General features: G+C 39.0%; 1 protein-coding gene and 1 long non-coding RNA gene across 3 annotated transcripts; both read left to right on the forward strand.

Annotated features, from left to right (window-relative positions):
* The first annotated feature begins 1626 nt into the window (after positions 1–1626).
* LOC110045946 (uncharacterized) lies at positions 1627–14900 on the forward strand. Of its 2 annotated transcripts, none has more exons than XM_089297057.1 (2): positions 1627–2102; positions 10377–13271. In XM_089297057.1, exon 2 carries the CDS (start codon positions 10410–10412, stop codon positions 10995–10997), a length of 588 nt encoding a protein of 195 aa, XP_089153183.1. In that variant the 5' UTR covers positions 1627–2102; positions 10377–10409; the 3' UTR covers positions 10998–13271. The 2 variants fall into 2 exon arrangements, with proteins under 2 accessions (XP_089153183.1, XP_020607264.1); XM_020751605.2 differs by lacking the exon at positions 1627–2102 and adding an exon at positions 2825–2988 and having other exon boundaries at positions 10377–14900.
* A 2612-nt stretch (positions 14901–17512) lies between these two features.
* On the forward strand, positions 17513–20911 carry LOC149107085 (uncharacterized). Its single transcript, XR_016209559.1, has 2 exons — positions 17513–17837; positions 20267–20911. It is a non-coding gene; the product is annotated as an uncharacterized LOC149107085 (long non-coding RNA).
* The last annotated feature ends 328 nt before the right edge of the window (positions 20912–21239 follow it).

A 21239-nucleotide genomic window follows, 5' to 3' on the forward strand; every position in this document is an offset into this window, starting at 1 on the left:
GCAAGGTCTCACCTAGAAATCCCTTGTAGTGCCAAGCCTCGACACCTGGACTTAAAGAAATATGTTCAGAGTAACAATTGTCAGTCAAGTTAGGTCCCAAAGTTGTTTCAATTTCATATCGGTTACAGTTGTCAATAAAGTTATGTCCCAAAGTTGTTTAAATTTCATATCGGTTACCATTGTCAGTAGAGTCAAGTCCCAACTTCATATCGGTTACTTATCGATGTAGTGCCATAGTCCCTGTTTCCTTTTCTGCTCTGTTTTGCTATTGTAGATAAAATATATAAAAATGTACCTTTTTAACGTTGATTTATATTTAGCTCTTATTAACCGAGCTGGAGGTCTGTAGGGGAGAATCTTGAACGAGGTCGTGAGTACAGACCGAACACAGTGAGGTCTGTACACACGACTGAGGTCAAGATTCTCCCATACAGACCGACTTAGCTCGGTTAATAAGATGTTTATTATGTGGCAAAGAAGAAAACTTTAATTCGTTTAATGTAACTGGTTTGCTGACAGTTTGCTTGCGAACGGCGATGAGCTTAACTTAAACCTGCCGAAATTTGCTCGTCCTCTTTACTTTTTTTTTTGTCATCAGGCTTTTTGGCACTTCCATAAATGATTGAGAAGAAAATAAAAGAAAATGGTGAACATTTTTGTATTTTAGTTTGCTACTTTTTCAACGCAAAATGAAACCGGTCTAGCTAGATGCCGGTCTAGATGGGAAAATCTAGACCGCGGTCAATATCGATTTCAGCCAATCAAATTCGTGAAGTCGTTTGTTCCCAATCTTTGTGAGACAGCCATATAATAAATGCGATATATTGGCCGTTGAGGCTTAGTTCGTTTTTTACATCTATGTATGTAGTGCGACTATTGTTGTTGCGAAAAAGGATATTCAATTATCTTTATTTGTTTGAATGTCTTTACATCATTAAAGTAAAGAATTGAATATCAGTTGCCTGTGACCTGTGACCCGTGACCTTTGCCCTCCATATTAGACCTGCCGCAATTAGGCCGCCGGCCAGACTGGATATTGCTAAATGTAAACAGAAGTGCGACAAAGGTGAAAAGTTACTTAATCTGGTTATCTGAAACATGGAAAGTACATGGCTGTTCTTTCCACACAGCCACTCTTTGCACTTTGAAGGGATTCATGAGATGAACCACGAGCACTGAATAACTGAAATTCCACCTACACGAAGCCAGGTATACCCTCTGTCGAATCTCTTATTCTTGTGTCAAAAGGGCTCTGCTTTGCCATGCAGTGGCCCTTGAAAGATCCATCAGCTAACAGTTTTGCTCGACAAATTCGCTTCAAAACAGATAGTCCTCGCTCAAATTATCTACCTGTTGAATATTTTGGCTTACAAAAAGTGCCAAGTAAAGATTTCTCAATGTAATATAAACCACAACATTAACGAACCTAAGCAAATGAGGAAGAATATTCGAGCGAAATTCTGCATTTTTATCAACCTACTAAACTTCACCCATTGGGTGCCATTTTGAATTTCATCCAAGCCTGAAACGCGACGTCACACTGGCGGTGAGTTGCTTAGAGACACCCCCTCCCTCCAGCTCCTGATGGAAAACATTTTTTTATTATTATTATTTTTTTACTTTAATTAATTGCTACTTACACTGCTTACAATACAATATTAATGTAGTTACTTACACTACTTACAAAAACTTATTACTTACGCCACTTACGATACTAACACTTACTCTATATAATACGCATACTCACGCTACTAACAATACTAATACTTACACTGCTTACAATACAACATAATTAGATTACTTGCCCTACTTACAATTCTAGCACGGTAAGATCATACCAGTTTACTCCTGTCAGTAATGTAAATTCCCAATTGCGAATTACAGAAAATATGCATGGTATATATGCGCCTTGTTTCTTTTCCTTTCACTTTTATTTTCGTTTATATTAGAAAAAAAAACATGCTCACTTCTCACTTTAACTTTCGACAGTGGCCTTTTGTATAAAACTGATTCATGACACGCTTTCAGCTGTTACAGCAATTCTGCATTTTGTTCAATTTCTGTCTGAAATTGAACGCGACAAGTTACACTGGCTGTGTATTGTAAGTACTTAATCGCTATTTGTGTCTAGATATTCAGGATTATTTTACCACAATTTTTAATGCTTATGTACTGATAAATGACAGCTGGACTAAAGGCTTGTTTCTATATAATTGTTGGTGAACCGCTCAAGAATCAGTTGTGTGCTTATTTACGACTTCCCGTTTCCAGTTGATCGTCACGATCGATACGGAGTAAAAATTACAATGTTCTAGATGATCTATATTGTTACATTCTAACACTTTACATCACAGCAATCGCCTAACATTCTCTGCAAAGTGCCTTTACTATGTGATCGCAGAGACAATTGAGGTATTTCTCCGCTGTCGTTGTCGCAATTGTCGCAACTTTCGAGCCGGCTGGTGATCAGTTGTTTCAATGAAATCACTGAAGACTTATTTTCAGCTATCACAATGAACTTATGGGTCGAAACCAGCCTCTACATGGTTTGACGTGTTTTGCTGTCCTTGTTTCGCTTTCAAACTGGGCCATTTATTACTAACAGCTAACCTGGAGGATTTCAACACAACCAGCTGAGACTCAACTTCCGTCGGATATCATAGCGTATTAGGAATAATTTACACTTGGCCTTTTCACCGTAACTTTAAGCTGCATCGAATAATACAATGATCTCGCTGTTATAGAACAGCAGGGCGCGAGCGAGTTTTTTTGTATGACATGACAACGAAGTCGAATCAAAATGCCACTTGTTTTGACTTCGGGAGAATTCACCCTCCTGTTTTCCTTTATAGCGAGATTTCTGGGACTTAAATTAACTTCCGAGGAGACTCATAAGGCGGCTCACGAAGAAACTGAAATATGACGCATCAGACATCAGTATTGAAATAAGATTCTATTCTTCGTCCGTTCAAAGGTCAAAACGACAAGGTACAATTCATGTTTACCCTTTGGGGTTAACTCCAGTTTACCTCCATACTTTCCTCCTACATTTTTGTTCTGAAATCTTCCTCTTCCTTGAAATTTGAGTTCGAGACAACGGATTCGAATTAGGGAGGCCCTAATAAGTATCCTTCCCAGCTAGCCTCTTCCAGGCGTTCAGTTAGTTCAGGGTCGTACAGGAGTATTCTCGTGATGCGTGATTAGCTGATTTTATTTTCCGTGAAACGTAAATTTAGGAATTATTCTTCGTGACTCGTGACCTGAAGGTTTTGCGTGACCCGTGAGGAATCTGAATTTTTAACCGATATTCGTGATTTTACTACTCTATTCTACGTGATTTTGAGACGCAAGTCCTCCGAATGGTTAGACTTTCCTATCGAGAGTGACTTAGGTATGCTATTTGCAATATGGAGCCTTGACTTAGCCATACGTGATTTTGCTTTCTTCAAACACTGTTTCTAGTGAAAGAACAGGTTATTAAAAAGAGTATTTTACTTGCTTATTTTCGTGATTCTGGAAAACGAAATTTTTATATCCGTGATCCGTGATCCTCTATTTTTTCCGTTCGTGAACCGTGCCAGAGACCCCTCCCAGTACGACCCTCTTAGTTGGGACGCAGCGCGAAAAACGGCGCGCGAAAAAATAAGAAAAAGCTCGGCAAGAGGAAGCGAAAGAACGTGTGTGTGCAAACTTAACAAAAGGTCCTTCCAGTATACCAGGATCTGGTATACCCGCTGATTGGTCAATTTTGACCGATTTTGTCAACACTCGAGCATTACTGATGCAGATGAGATATGCGATATGGCGGCGATCAGAGACCTTTCAACGAGTGACGCGGTGTTCAAATCTGTGATAGACAACACGTCAAAAGATTTTCCCCAAGTGAAGTGTCTTCTTGAAGAACAGATCAGATGGATTGCATAAAAAATACGGTCAATGGAAGATGTCTTTGCAATCCTTCCCACCGGTTTTGGGAAGAGTTTAATCTTTCAACTCTTTCCACGAGTAATGTCTTCAATGAATGGAAAAGCCGGTGCCGTCTCCACGATCATGGTGCTTTGTCTAGCTCTCGTGGCCATAATGAAAGACCAAACTGGACAGTTGAACAAAATTGGAGTTCCAGCAACGGCAACAGGTATTGACGAAGAAGCCGCCAAAAACCCGGAAGTGTGAGATCGTGTATAAATGCAGTTCGTGACATCTGTACATTTGCCGTTTCTGTTTTCGGTATCTCGACCTTTTCCTCTGTGATTAGCCATGCGGTGTTTATACTTTGTTTGGGCTCATTTCTTTTGCAAGATATGTTTTAAAGTCTCTAAATATTGGCTTTCGAGGGACAAAGTTTGAAATATTCCGTGAACATGTTTCAAAATAAGGTTGACAACTGAAAACCACAAGCCGACGGTCATGTTACGGAACCCTGTAGGCGGTCTTTAAGGTGCCTGAATACAGTTTTTGATACCTGTGTTTCATTCACCTTTTTCTCTAAAACCCTTGATCCCTCGGTCGTCAAAAATGGCAGCAAGCAATGGTTAAGCTGACGTATGTGCCGTTGCCATGGCAACATGAGTAAATATAAACAGGCCTTTGAAATCGGTTTTGTTTATTTGCAGAAAATCTAGCCATTAGATTTTCTTTATAATTTGCATACAACAAGCTTGTAACGATTCACACAAGTTGCCACCATTTTGCTAATAATTTAACAGAGATCTTTAATTATCTCTTGTTGAAGGTTCACTGGAATATCTAGAACTTCCTTTGTTAAAGTTCAATTAGTCTCAATACTCCATTACTTATTTCCTAAAGTATTTTCGTGCCAAATTTCTTGAAATTCTAATGAGTGGATCTCGAGAAATAGACGTATTTCCCAGAGTGCAATTTTTCATTCAATCGCAATTTTTTGACTTACTACGCATGCGCTGCATTTAACTGGGTTCTTTCGGTAGAAAAGAAAAAGCTGAGAATTGTTGGGTTCTTTGCATCGTTACCTTTTCTAACATATCTTTGGAATAAAAGACTAAAGCCATCAATACACTGCGTTCAGTTATAGAGAAAAATAGCACAGATAGTGCGGGTGTTGAGTAAATAAAACGATTTCTCTATTGACGGCTTGTTTCTTTTTTGCAATCCTTGTGCGCGCGCTGAATTGCATCAGCAAAGGCGCACGCGAAAACTGTGTTCAGCCACCTTAAGTATGTGGAAGGACCGTCTGTTAAGTTTGCCCACAGGCGTTCATTCGCTTCCTCTCTTTCGCTTCCTTTTTTCGCGCGCTGTTGGAAGAGGCTACCTCCCAGCCGTGATTAGTGGCGAGAAGCGGTGCGTGACTACCCTAATAACGGCTGTGAAGGAGGCTAGATCCAACTGTTTATATTTATACCATGTAATCTATACAGCCAATCAGAATACAGGAAGGCCGTTGTATACGGGACGGTATTACACCCAACCTTCCCATCATGCGCTGCGCGTATATCGCATTGATTGTGTGGGCCACTGTATTTTGTGTGGCATGGTAGTTATGCACCGCTTCCTCGTGGCATACCGCGGAATATCCCACTTGTCAATAATATTTCCATATGGTATACACTCGAACGGCATTGCATAACTGGCATATAGTGTATATTTATAATCCATCACATATTTTCGCTCGCGCGGCTGGTCTAAACGCGTCACGTGACCGAATATTCCCCAGCTAAAACTGGGGAATATCCGAGAATATTCCCCAATTTTCGAAACTACGCGTGTTGCGAAAAATATTTGAAGGATAATAAACATAATCGCCTCCATTTTACTTTGAAAATATGCTCGGATATTTGTCCCTGGACCTTACCAGTCCGAGAAGCGAAAGTTTTCCTCGAGCTACGCTCTCGGAAAACTGTACGCCTCTCGGAACAGATAATGTCCGCGGACAAATACCCGAGCATATTTTCGCGCCAAATGGAGGCTATTGTATATATGTTCGTATTCTCGGTATTGGACTGGAACTAGCTTGCAATGGAGGCTCAGGCGGGGAATATCATTAAAAAGAGATAAAAGTCATTTGCATTTGAAAAGACTCCCCGCATCAGCCTCACTTGCAAGCTAGTTCCAGTCCAATACCGGAAATGCGAACATGGCCCATCTGGACATAAATATAGCAACTCGACATATAAAATATCACTTTTCTCAAAATTTCGATCATTTGACAAACATACACCTGCAGTTACATATGACATATATAGGGAGAGACTGAGGGGAAAACAATGGAACCAAAACTCGTTGAAAGCTTTTGAAACGTAGGGCCTAATATCGACAGCAACATAAGCAATACACAAAGGAGACGAGAAAAAGCGTTTTTTTTTTTGTATTTTTCCCCGTGTATTTCCAACTTATTATATCTCTCACTTACTAGGTTATGCAATTTAATGGGCCGTATTTTACTGTACGTGGAGGCACGATGGTTTTATGGTTAGTGCATGCGCCTGCCTCCGGTTTGAGTGGTCCGGGTTCGAGCCCTGGCAGGGGACATTGTGTTGTGTCCTTGGGCAAGACACTTCACTCTCGCAATGTCTCTCTCCACCCAGGTGTATAAATAAATGGATACCAGTGAATTGAATGTTGGGGGGACCCTGCGATAGACTAGCATCTCATCCACGGCGGGGGGGGGGGGGATAGAAATACTCTTAGTCACTTCATGCTACAGAAACCGGAGAAGCTCCGGCCTGATGAACCACTTGGCTTGTATGCAGACTTTATATTTACCTTATTCTACTGTACGGCCCGCTAAAATTTGAAGCTGTTTTTGTAGCCTGCGTACCAAGCGTTCTCGTACAAAGAGCTTTTCCGCATTCTGGCCGCGCGTAAATTGGAGCGAGAGCAAAAATTCGACGAAGCAGGGGGTGGTGGGGAGAGAGAGGGAACGCTTGCCCGCAAACCCCTCGATTTTGAAAAACCCGTTCGTTCCCTGCGCGAAGATCAAACAGGAACCAGGGAAGGAGAACCAATCTTTGATAGTCTTATTTGTCAACCTTTCTTAGCTTTACTGAGTCGTTTTTCGTGTCCTGACAAGGTGAGACCGAATTTTAGAAGCTGGCGATTGGTTGTTGTTTTCCTTGCTTAAGCGAATTTATACTCGCGTTGACAACTTCTGATTTTCGGACGGTTCTATAATTCAAAAGTTAATTATTTCTCTAGCAGCAAGAAAATGAAATGACCGTCGACCTAATGAGCGGTTAGAGTTATACCACAGGAAAAGCTGGTCTGAAGCCGAACATTTGACTTATTGTCCTCCACACGAGTATGCAGATATACGTCGTATTATTAAGATTTTAACTCGGTGACAAAGTTGTCAATCAATAAATGAACTCAACTGTGAAAACCAGTGGACGTTTTTCAAAATCAAGGGGCTTGCCGGCAAGCGTTCCGTCTCACACCCCACCACCCCCTAATTCGTCGAATTTTTGCCCTCGTTCCAATTGACACGCGGTCAGAATGTGGAAAAGCTCTCTGTACGAGAACGCTACCTACGCAGGTTACGTTTTTGTCGACAAAGTGTCTAATTATTTATCGCCAAGTTCTCTTACAGCCGCTTTCAGTGTTAAGGTAGCTGAACACAGTTTTTGATACCTGTGTTTAATTCACCTTTTTCTCTAAACCCTTGATTCTTTGTTCGCCAAAAATGGCTGCAAGCAAGTTAACAACACCAATTTTGTTTTTTTTTTTTTTACAGTTAAGCTGACGTATGTGCCGTTGCCATAGCAACATGAATAAATAAAGGCAGGCCTTTAAAATCGGTTTTGTTTATTTGCAGAAAGTCTAGTCGTTAGATTAACTTTATAATTTTCATGCAGCAAGTTTTAAACGATGCTCACAGGTTAGCATTATTTTAATAATAATTCAGCAGATAGATCTTTAATTATCCCTTGTTGAAGGTTCACTGGAATATCTAGAATTTCCTTCGTTAAAGTTTAATTTTTTTCAATACCCCAGTTACTTATTTCCTAAATCATTTTGGTGCCAAATTTTGTGAAATTTTAATGAGTGGTTCATGAATAAATATAGACAGGCATTTAAAATCGGTTTTGTTTATTTGCAGAAAATCTAGTCATTAGGTTTACTTTATAATTAGCATGCAACAAGTTTGTAACGATGCTTACAAGTTAACACTATTTTAGTAATAATTTAACAGAGAGATCTTTAATTATCCCCTGTTGAAGGTTCTAGAATATCCTTTGTTTAAGTTAAAATTTTTTTCAATACTCCAGTTACTTATTTCCTAAAGTATTTTGGTGCCAAATTTTGTGAAATCTAATGACTGTTTGGCGAGAAATAGGCGTATTTCCGAGAAAGCTCTTCTGCATTCAATCGCACTTTTTCGACTTACTACGCATGCGCTGCATTTAACTGGGTTCTTTTGGTAACAAAGAAACAGCTAAGAATAGGCCCTTTGCAGTTGGGGTCACGTGACCGAATTTTTCCGAGAAAATTTTCATATTATGGGCTATAACTTAAAGAATGCCAGAAATGGAAAGAGCGCATCGAAAATACCAAACTGGCCAAGTTTGAGGCCCCTGGCATTAAAGAGTAAGTTAATACGACAGCTTGAATTTTCGGAAAATTTAGAGGATTTGTATAGAAAATGTTGCTGGAGAGCAAGACCTTGCTCTCCAACAACTTTTTCCATACAAATCTTCTTATTCTTTTAAAAATTCAGACTGTCATAAAATCTCATTCCTTAATGATGGGGGCCTCAAACTTGGCCATTTTGATATTTTCGACATGCTTTTTCCATTTCTGGCATTTGTTAAGTCATAACCCATAATTTTATGAAAAGTAGGTCACGTGATGGCTTAGCTGCAAAGGGCCTATTGCTGGGTTCTTTGCATCGTTGCCTTTTCTAACATACCTTTTTAAATAAAAGACTAAAATCATCAATACACTGTGTTCAGTTATGAAGAAAAATAACACAGATAGCGCGGGCATTGAGCAAATAAAATGATCGCTGTATTGACGCTATGTTTTTTTCCTTTGCAATCCTTGTGCGCGCGCCGAAGAGCGCGCGCTAAAACTGTGTTCGGCCACCGGTGGCTCCCTATAGTTTTACGATCGCGCGAGCGCTGAGGAAGTAATCTGCTCGCGCTCAAAGGAAAACGTCAGTGTTTTTCGATATCTTATTACGTGAACATGAAAAACATAAAAAAAGACATAAATTTGAAAATATCAAAAAAACTGCCTTTACAAACCCTACTTTTTTCGTGTTTAAAATTCGTACCCCGCCGTATTCAATGTACCGTAAAAATTTTGGAAAATTTCACCGAAGGAAATTCAAGAAAATCACAAATAAAGCCCTAAAAACTGTAAGCAACGCATTTGTTTGGGCATTTATAATTCAACATTAAAAGCCAAGATTTTACAGAGATGGTAGTAAATCAACATATCATCATTGCTTATTACATTTAATAAGTTTGAAAGGACTGGGTGTAAAAACGAATGCAGAAATACCACTAGCGCAACGCTAGCGACACAACAACAACAACACTAGCGCGCGCAACGTGATAAATGACTACCCTATGGAGCCACCTTAAGTGCATAGTGACTATCTTTCCACATTCCATCTCTCGACATGCCATGTAACCTGGTTTACGTCAAAAATGTAAGCACAACTGAATTCTTTATGGTCGAACTTGACTTTTAGTCACGAAAGATGGATTTGTTTGACATCAAACTAAGGCTAGGAGTATCAAGAAGTCATTCTGTGAGAGATAAATAGACTGTTTTGAATGTTTACATCTCCCGAATATTAACTGAGCGGTAACGGCCCAATTTCTACCGGAAGTCACCATTGAGACTCAGAGCCGATCGACTACACTAACACCGTTTGAATATTATCCTGTACTGAAATCGGGAAACATGCAAAGTCCACAATCTTCTACATTCAACTGAGGTCAGTAATTATCATTTATTTGCCATTTGTTCCGCTAATAACCGGAAAAATTGCTAGTTTCACAATTAAACGGTCTCTAAGCCGCTATAATTACATAGCATGTCGAAAGATGGCATGATGAAAGATCGTCGAAAGATAGTCGAAAGATGTCGCCTATTCAGGTAACACTGAAAGCGGGTGTAAACGTTCATGACAACTAAACGGGTAAAACGGTTTTTGTTTGTTAACATTTTGACGACATGTATTAAGACGTGCTAACGACTTCATACTATTTCGAACTGACGTAGGTCAGTCATTTGAAGCCGTTTCACGTGACTTGAAAAAAGTGTCTTGCCCAAGGACACAATGCAAGGTCCCCGGCCGGGGCTCGAACCCGGACCGCTCGATCCGGAGACGAGCGCACTAACCATGGGGCCACCGCGCCTGCCACAATAAGGTCCTTTATTTATTTCTTTAGATTGGTTTTGAATGTGCTTTGCTGAAGGAGAAAATGGAAAACCAAGTCGGAGATTTTAAAATTAGTAGGAAACAAATCATCCACACTTTTGACTTCAATAATGATTATCAGAATGTGGAATTCACTCATGTCATGACGACTGACTGCTACCGCCGAGGGAGACCTTACAAACTGTTCAGGTTTAATGGGGGAAGTCAGGTGCAGATTACTTTTGATCTGCCAGAGAATGTTAAGAAACCAACTCGTCTCCATCTGACCGTCACGGAAGGTTGCTGGAGTGGAATGATGGATATTTTCTTGAATGACACCCTTTGGATTGAGAGACATAAGAGTGCTGGGTCCAACTGGCAAACCCGTGAAATAACTTTGGAGGTGGATAGGGAACGGTTACGCGCCCAGAACAATTCTATCACCATGAAGCTACGTGAAGATGCTGTAAACGTCTACTGGTTGGCAGACGCTATCATAGAAGTGACTTATACTGTTCCATCTACACTCGTTGACATCACTGCCAATGCTGTGGCGAGAATGATCAGGAATGGACAAATTCCGGAGGAAGTAATTAACATCAAACAAAATCTTCCAACAGAGGTTGCAAACATTATTTATGAGTGGATGTAACAGAACTGGTTATTTTGCCTTTTTTTTCAAAAGGAACGTTTTTAAATAACCGCCTCTTTGAACGGTTTCACTTGAGTGTCGAAGGTAAATTGTATTTGCTTTGGTTTGGTTTTCAAACAATTGGCTTAAAGAAAGTCGGGCCACTTTTTCATCCAATCAGAAGTAAAACCAGAATCAATCTTGATTCATGTCTCACTCGCATGCGTTTTTTCGCGCTTAGCGTGAGCTTCATGTCATTGCTTTGAGTTTTGATTGGTTCACTGTATTGTGTAATTTGTGATTGGCTAGAGTGATTAATGGTTTTGGTAATACGACGCTTTAAATACTATTAGTAGAATTCTACTAGTATACTAATGCAAATGCTGCAGTCTGATTGGCTGAGCTACTCGTACACTATCAGCCATAGAGTGCAGTGGCTGTCTGTCCTCTACGAAATGGCGACGCTTCCTCGTTTTCTCGATATTTTGGAGGAACGTTTAGATGCACATGGACAGTTAAATTCCCGAGAAGACTAAAATAAGTTAATTAACGATATTGTGACTTAAAAAACTTGAAATTATTGAAAAAAAAAAAAACAAGTGCTCACGCGTAAACAACTGCAAATTTCCAATGAAAATTTAGTGCAGGCGATATTGTTGTGGCGTGAGTTTAATAATAAGTACAAAAATAATTGGAAACCGTTATTTGCGTCAATTTCGGTTAGAATTCTACTAAAACAATTGAGGTGTTATAGTTCACCACTAAATTTTCTCCGATTCTCATTGGTTGGAATTGATCACGTGACGCGGTAGTGTTCATCCGCAGAGAGACACTATCAGCCCATGGTGCCCGTCCGAGGAAAATACCCGGATGGATAGTACTCGTCCGTGAATTTTTTCTGTAAACAAGCGTGCTTGTAGAAAATAAACAATTGAAATTGTATTAAGTGGGTTTTTGTCTGTTTTTCTTTTTAGCTGAACTCCTGCGCGCCGAAGGCGCGCGAGCGGAGCCCCATACCTTAGAAAATTTGGTAACCCATCGATCTAAGAAATTTTGGTCGTCACATGACTATCCTACGTCCGTGCGTCCCGCCTTGAAAAATAAGAGAGTAGCACCATTACCATAGGTACATCTTTGATATTAGACATCCATGTTATAATTAATTGACAGCTGTCAAAACAAGGTATCCGCTGACCACGTCCCTAATATAACCGCTGAAAGTTCCTAATATATTGCGTGCGTAAGTTTTTCAATCTTGGGTACACTCATTAGGTATGGTTTGTTAAAATGTAACTAGAATATAAATAATCATTTTGATCATTTTTTGAGTTTCTGATCCCGAGAATTCAGGAGCTCCGCTTTTAGGCTTGCCTAAATCTATATATTTAATTTTACATTTGGCTTTCACGGCTTTCATCTAAAAAAGTTGAAAATAATTCAATATGATTTTTGAACCGGCGCGCGGAGAAAAATTTAGTGGTGAACAACAAAGACGATAGAGTTTTATGTCTCGGAACTATCGTTCTGATAGTTACCCCTTAGAAATTTGATGTTCTTAAAACTAGCATATTTGCCCTCGAAGCGAAATATTTGTTTCAAGAACATCAAATTTCCGCGGGGCAACTATCAGCCGATAGTTCCTCGCCAGAAACTCTCTCACGGCACGAAAAATTGGATTTACTCTAAATTTGATCCTGATCAAACTCGAGGTCAAATATGATCATAGCTTTGATCCAAACTTTGACGTGCGTCAAATGTATGTCAAAACTGTCATGGCTTTGCCGATACATTTGATCCATGACAAAGAAGAGGGCAAATGTGATGTTAACTTTGACTCCACCTTTGACCCACGTCAAAGGAGGAATCAAATATCTTATGGATTTGCTATACATTTGATCCCTGTTAAAGGTGAGGTCAAACATGTCAATAACTTTGACTTAAGTTTTGACGCGCGTTAAAGGCGTTCAAAGACACCACGGCTTTGCATACCTTTGATCTCTTATGTCAAAGGCGTTCAAAGGCACCATGGCTTTGTACAACTTTGATCCTACGTCATGTCATGTCAAAGGCGAGGTCAAATATGGCCATATCCTGCGACTCCTCTTTTAACGCCCTAATAGCCTACGTTTTCGTATTTTTTTCTGTTTTAATGATTAAATGAAAGCTTGCTTTCTTGCCAATGTGTATTTTTTTAATAAAAAAGTTTTCACTTGACCTGGAGGTGGCACAAGAAAACAGCTCGAAAACAGCGGGAAAAACGCGGCTGCCAGCGGCTTCCCGCATTTTTCTGGCCAATCAGAGAGAGACTAAAGGTCAACGAAGTCGGCTGTGAGACATTTTTCTTCATTTGGCTTCATTATGGCGGATCTGGTGAAATTTTCATTGTGTTTTGGACCAGGAAAGGTAAGGCCCGGTTCATACGTCGCATTTCTGCCGTGTCGAATTCAATTCAACGAATTAAATTCGACAGAAATTCGACGTCTGAATCGGCTGCCGCATTTCTGCCGCACGTTCGACTGGTCTTGTCGCATTATCCGACAGAAATGCGACACCGATTCAGACGTCGAATTTCTGCCGTGTCGAATCTAATGCATACATTATCTTAATGTATTGAGCATGCGTAAATGTGTTCCTGCCAAAGAAAAAGAAGAAACTTGGCCATTCTCGACCCAATGCAACCTGAACATATTGCAACACATACTGTTGCGTTGTCAGCCTTCTCCTTCTCGTTCCATTGGCGGACAATTTTTAGCAAAATTAAAGTCCTTCGTCGCTCAGTACTTTCATCCACCATATTGAATACTCTACGTTTAAAACATTTTCCGCTGGCCGTCATACCCGACGGTATAAATTCTGAATTAAGTGCGACACAAGTGCGACGTATGAATCCACAGTCGCATTTCTGCCGCACTTAATTGAATTGAATTCGACACGGCAGAAATGCGACGTATGAACCGGGCCTAAGTCTTTGAATTTCGTTCATTTGTTTTCAATGTTCAGAGAATAACGGAGTTGAAAAAGTAAATTAAACGCAGCAATGGCTACGTAAAGGAATAAAGAGCTATGAATTGCGTATATTCATAGTAGGACAGATCCTCGGCGAAAACATTTTGGTCGAAGATTAATTGCACTTGACTGAATCTCAGTTCATCGGCAAAGCTCTTCGTTAAGAAAAGACAAGACTTTATTTTCAATTCACATATACTTATTTACAAAAGTTGACAAAGGTAATATCTTTTCCTTACTCAGTCAAGTCTTGTGCATTAAATTGAAGTGTCCGTCATAGCATAGATTTTAGCATGATCAGTGCTTGAAATAAACGTAACTTAATAATTAAGCTTAAACTTAACCCTATCTTCGTATAAATTGTTGTGCACGATGCCTCTGGTAATTTCTGAGCTTAAGCAATTCCCTTGAAAGAAAGCTCATGTAAATGTAAAGGAAATTTGCATTGAAGGAAAAACTCAGTCAGCCATGCATGACAAACCATCTCGACCTGACTTAATTATTATATTAATTATACCATTGAAAGAGTTGTTGACTCTGAAAATTTAATCTATGGATGTTAAAGTTTTTGCTTTTGTCTCTAGTTACCATTCTATTGAAAAAAGCTCTGTTTGTTGCCACAGTTGAAATTATGATGATGTTTGTTTATTGATGTTGATAAATGACTTCACTGGTGTGAATTTAACAAATCGAATGTGGTTTAGCGTGGTCTGCACTCTTATTGACAATGATATGCATCATCACAGTGGCCAAAATGTTGTGGACTCGTGAAACACAGCCGAGTGAGTCCACAACAAATTTTGACCACTGTGATGACAATCAGTTTGCTAGATCAGTAGCAACTGTAGTAAAAATATGTTTTGATATTTGTTGTATCAGGCTTATGGATCAGTCATTTGGAACTCCACTATCTCCTGGCCAACACCCCCCCCCCGCCCCGCCCCCCCCCCCCGCCCCGCCACGAACTTGCCAGGCATTTGACACTTTGAACTGTCTCCTGGGCTAAGAATGGTGTCATACCAGGTGATCAAATGCACCTACCCTGTGACATTTGCAAAACTGAGTAATAGAAATGTAGATTGAGTGTTGATGGAGTGTCAATTGAGTATCGATCAGGTGCTGATCGAGTGTCGATTGAGAGTATCGATCAAGGGTATTGATCGACACTTGACCATGGATATCTTTAGTACACATAATCCAGCTTAACTTTAGTGGGTGAAATAGTTACAATGTTTGATAAAAATCAAACTTGCCATTAGTTGCAAATTAAAAAGCTGACCTCATAATGATACTATTATGTGACCTCTCTGGACAGTACCAATAGTTTTAGAGTTTCATGTCTAATTATTGGTCTTTTGAGCCGTAGACAATTAAATGCCAATTAAAAACTGACTAGTGGAAATTTGCTTATGAATGTTGTTTTTATCCTTCAGCTAGCCATTCTAGGAGAACTGAAGATATTGACAGAATAAATTGGGAGAGGATACAAAAGGCAACTCTGTAGTTCATAGTCAACTCAGATGCAGTTTAATCATGCAGTGCTCCAAAGTGTGCAAACGTCACAACATTTTGGTAAGTAAAAGGCTGGAATATTCACTTGTTATTTCTATATTTTGTAGCATAGACCATCTTATAACTTCTTCAGCCACAACTTTTTATATCTTTTTCCAGCAAAGAAAGTATATACACCTTTTGTTGTTCATTTACAGAAAATAAACATTCATTTGTGTCCAAATTTCTTTCTTTATGGTCAATAAACTCTCATTAACACCAATATGACCTTCATTTGCGCGTAAGGAACGTTCGAGAATAACATTTACATATGCATTAACATTCAAAATCATCAAAAGAAAAACAATACCTTCATTTGACATTCATTGACTGTAAACGTATTTTCATTTTGGTCGAAAAAAAATTCGTTGTCGCGAAACGACAATCATTTACACTTTAGGACATTCAGTTTTCAACAAAAGACTTTCAATAACACAATTTGCATGAGAACTAACATTCAATTGCATTATTAGGCAACCATATCCATGAAGGTAACAATCTTTAATGCGGCGAGACAAACATTACAGCCATAATAACATTTATTTTTGAAAGATAAAATATCAAATTCGCTGAACGATTTATCCTTCAATTGCCTCACTATTGAGGCATCGTGGCAAATAAGTTTGCATGAAACGAAACCACTGTCCACATTTAGCTGCCGTAAGGGTACCAATACTTCGTTGTAGAGCTTGCTGCAACAGCTGCGTGCGATAATTTCACAGAGTAATTCCCTGGCGTCTTGCTTCGTCTCTTTTGACATCTTCAAAGGCCCTGACTATCCTTTCGCGGTGTTCAAATGGGATTCTATTTCTTCGTGGCATTTCTGGAGAAATCTGTCACTATGACACACGTATACTGTAGTGCGCCCTCTGAATTGTACGCAAAAAGTTTCATAAGTGGCCAAATTTACCTATATCTGGAAGGGGAGGATTGTGACAACATGTTTTAAAAAAGTACATATGGTCCCTTGTTCTAGAATCAAAATTTCGAGGAAAATTGGGCGAGATACCTCTGTTCAAAAGAACTGCGCGAATGAGCAATTGCTTTCTCTTAACGTTTGGTGAAAACACGGTAATGTTTGTCTTACCGCACTAAAGATTGTTACCTTCATGGATATGGTTGCATAATAATGCAATTGATTGTGAGTTCTCATGCAAATTGTGTTATTGAAAGTCTTTTGTTGAAAACTGATTGTCCTAAAGTGTAAATGATTGTCGTTTCGAGACAACGAATTTTATTTCAAACAAAATGAAAATACATTTACAGTCAATGAATGTCAAATGAAGGTATTGTTCATCTTTTGATGATTTTGGATGTTAATACATATGTAAATGTTATTCTTGAACGTTCCTTACGCTCAAATGAAGGTCATATTGGTGTTGATGAGAGTTTATTCACCATAATGAAAGAAATTTGGACACAAATGAATGTTTATTTTCTGTAAATGAACAGCAAAAGGTGTAAATAGATTTTAAAAACCTGGCTATAATTTATTAATATTATTTTAATTGATCATTTTTATTATAGTCTCATCACTCTGTGAAAAAAAGTTGTTTCTTTTTGGTTCATTTAAGGACATTGAGTGAGGAAATGTTGTCTTTCATATGGGACAAATACATCAACTGGCTCACCTGGACGAAAATTAATAAATTAAAATGTTGTTGAAAACATGCAAGGGATGGGAATCTTTTTGGTAAATGAATCAAAGTTTGTAAGCCAGTCTCAGGAAATGTTGGTTTTTGATTGGTAAAAGCTGAGTTTTGCATCTAAATTTTGTGTGGCTGTCTGCAATATCAACTGTTTTGGTTTGGCCATCAGGTTTCCAAACCAAATGTTTTCAAGTAAAATTAGTAATATGATTAATTCATAACTATTGATGGGATCAGTAGAGAATTTAAGGTGTAGAAGATTTGATAATAACTTAGTAAAAGTAATTGACAAAGACCTTCATTTGCTTTACTCAATTTAAAATTTTTTTGGCAAATTTTTCTGGATAATGGCCATTTCCCTCTATGAGATGCAGCTGCTGGGAGTCACAGTGGTTGTATTCATCATCTTGCACTGGATTTTTGTTTCAATGAATGCAACAGCTATGCGATTCCATGCAGGCATGTCTCATGTTAAATTATTTAATTTCAGGAATTTTTTTCAGTGGAAAAAAAAGTGTACAAGTAGTTGCTAACTGTTGATATGTTTATATGCTCCTTTTCACATATGATCTACAAGGAAAATAAGGAAAAAGATAACACTACTGATCATGAAGAGATCTGTGGAAATTACACAGGAACAGCAATATTCCCAAAGGTGTGTGTATTCCTCATTTCTTGTCACAGTTTATGCTAGATTTGTTGGTTTTTTAGATTGCTATTTTGCAACCATAAAAGATCTTTGTTTTGAGATGTCTGTAAGAGACAGGCAGACAGATGGACTGGTAAACTGGCTTTGAGCTTTTTGTTTATTTGTGCCAAGCTGTGCACTTTTTAAATGACCCCAAGTCTTTGTTCTCTTATGAAATTCTAGCTGGGGATAAGCCCTTGTTCAGCCGGTGAAATTAGCTTGTTAAACTGGCTCTTAATGACATATCTGTGTGACCAAATCTCTAAGTAGAATGGAGAGAAATACAAAAAAAAGGCTACCAATTGAGTCCCCTCTTCTATCCTTGACTCATGCATTTCTCTGAAAAGTGTTATGCACTCTGATGAAAATATTTGTCCACAGACAGTACCAGTTCCCAGATTAGCAAACAGTTTTCTTAGAGCAAAGCTCAAGGAAAATCGTGAGCTTTGAGGAGCACATAATGCCAAAGACATATATCCTTACATATTTTTAAAGTCAAAATATGGAGCTATTGTGTTAATTATCCTCAGTCAAGTATATTATGCAACACACTGGATCTTTTGAAAATGAGGAATATTACTTATATTTTTGCCCGGTTTTACCTGGGGCATATTCGGTCACATGATGCGTTTAGACCAACCGCGTGAGCGAAAATATGTTTATGGACTACAGACAAGACTATTTTTACCGTTCTTTTGTTAGTGGACTGAGTTTAAGATTAAAATTCCAAATCTACGGTAACATTAAATACATATTTGCTATTGACAGAAGCACAAACTATTCGCAGGAGGAGTAATGATCTGATTGGTCACGTTTTATTAAGGTTACAGTATACCTTCGGGTCGGCAATTTTCTTCAAATTTGTATTTTTGGGTCAAAATAGTGGTCAAAGAATAATCTCTAATTTCTGAAAAAAAAATTTGAAAAAGGCTAAATATTGGCGGAGAAATGGCGGTTTTACGTTTTCACCGGAAGTAAAAGTTTACCTCTCGATTGACAGCCCTACGGCGCGTATGCAATCAACCGAGACGATTTTTGCGGGAATTACCTATATGGATGTCACGAATTGACTACTCAGTTGATCAGCATTGTTGTTCTGACTACCCAGCATTTTTGGTATTAGGTGTGTCTCTATTAAGTTATAAGTAAACATAGACCACGTTTAAACCATGGGCTAGTTCGAAAAAGCGAAAACAGCGAAGAATGAATGAAAATACATCAATGAGTGAAGAAGTGAAAGTTCGCCACGCGGATGAAGCTATAGTTATCGTATAAGGCGGGCAAATATTCGTGGTAAGAGAAAAGAAAGGTTCTGTAAAAATTTCGGAACTTGACAGCAATAACAGGGATCCTGACAGAGACTCTTCTGATGAGTCCGGTATCGACGAATCATCGGACTCATTGAGACCATTTGAAATATTATCCATGCAGTTGCCCACACACAGTTGCTCTGCGCGCTTTCCTTTGTTTGTTTCCTTCGCTCGGCAACTCTAGCGTTCGTATCCTTTTTAGTCTTCCCCATTTTGCCAGACCAGCTTCAAGAAAAACCGAGCTACAGAAAAATTATCTCTCTGCTTTCGATTCCTTGAGCGCATTGCGAAACACAAGAGATTTTTAGAGATTCGCGCGTAAATTCCACCAGGAGGTTAACGGTAGTAAACTTTCCCTGCACTGATTGGTTCAGTTATCTGAGAACCCAGTTGAAGGCGTTTGTGGGCGGAGTTTGTTTGCGAAGCAGAAAATTTTTCTTAGTGCTGTTTTCTCGAATAAATTTTTTCGCTTGAAGCAGACACTTTAAAGAGTTATAACTCAAAGGGAATTTGTTCAATTGCTCTTAAATTTGGACAGTGGCTAGTTTAACATATAAACTACAAAAGCGTATCTGGGAATTGTTAATTTCGAAATACTTTTTCTTCGAGAGCGATTTTTGTACGATCACTCCACATTTTTTAAATCCTATTTCGAAAATGTTCTGTAACTTTTTACTGCAATTGAATATGCCAAAACGCAGACACGTTTTTTAAGCGCTTAGGACCCTGAAACCGACGAAAAAATTAAATTGGCGAAAAACAAAATTCGCTTTGACTTGTAACTTTCGAAAGGTGAATCGGGCGCTAGCATTCAGTGGTCGTGAAAAATTCGACAATTCATTTTCTTTCAAAATTGTTGGTATAGTTTGATAGCCAGCTCTATGAGCTTTAATTTGATATGGGGGTGTAGGTATCCACAGCTTAAACTGCACGCGCTACATCGCTTGCGCGCGAGACACCCCTGAAGGTATACTGTAACCTTAATGTGATATTAGCAAAAACCATGGGTTAACTTTAAGGAATAGAATGCCAAGATTCACCCTTAATATTCATTTCCAACGTTTTTGTCTGTTTGCTTCTGTTTAGACAAATGCGGACAAGCAATGGTTGACAGGATGGACTTATCCAGTGAAGATGCATTGATTAATTTCGCCAATGCCTTAGACTTTGTCAAAATGTGTCTTCCCTAGAAAGCACGGGGATTCAGTTGGCATTGACCCCAACAAGGCAGTTTAACCACTTTGATGAGAAAGAGGTGGAAAACACTGTATTCCATTCCCCTTATAATGCAAGAATTAGCAAGTGCAAGCAGCAGAAAAAGAGAATTGCCAAAACATTAGGAGTTCCATGCAACGGACCGTACGTGCCATCTGGAAAGGAGGCTTTTACACTAGTTGACTTTTGTGCAAAGTTTGTCATATCTTTCCCGAAATTTTGCGGTTATCCCCTCTATTGTCTAGTCTGGTCTAGTAAATTTAAGGAACTGAGAATTTAGCCATAGTACTTCAATGTTAGATAAATGCGCTTTATACCATGGAAAATTTGTTGACTGTTGTTTTCACGATAGATAGAACAATGTTTTCCTCATGATCAGTCGCATTACGTGTAGTTTGAAACCAAGCCTGTAACGTGGCTTTTTGAAATCTGAAGCCCAAGACATTTATGTAAGGTACTTGAAGGTATTTACTCTTGATAAAAACGGGAAAAAAAATTAAAACTGAGATGAATTAAGTTGAGTATATTTATTTTCCTAAAATCAGGTGCAATGATCTTTCCGGGCCGCTTTTCCGCTAGCATTTGTCAAGAGTTTTGGTACAAAATAACCTTATTAAAGCTGACATAATCTTCAAAACTTGTCAGACATAGAACAAGAGTACGGATATGATTGCATCCTTCGTATGCGGTGCTACAAAGCTAGTGTAGCAAGCAGAAAAATGCGTATAAGATGTGGATCGCGCGAAACGTGATCAACGGTCGCGAATCGCGAAAGAGGAGCACGAGCGAGAAGTTCGGGCGAGACGCGCGGAGCACCTTTGACAAACCTTTGGCCCGCGTCACA

This window comes from Orbicella faveolata, unplaced genomic scaffold (assembly GCF_042242905.1).
Source record: "Orbicella faveolata isolate gen_17 unplaced genomic scaffold, um_ofav_v1 contig_27, whole genome shotgun sequence".
In the NCBI taxonomy this organism is placed as follows: domain Eukaryota; kingdom Metazoa; phylum Cnidaria; class Anthozoa; order Scleractinia; family Merulinidae; genus Orbicella; species Orbicella faveolata.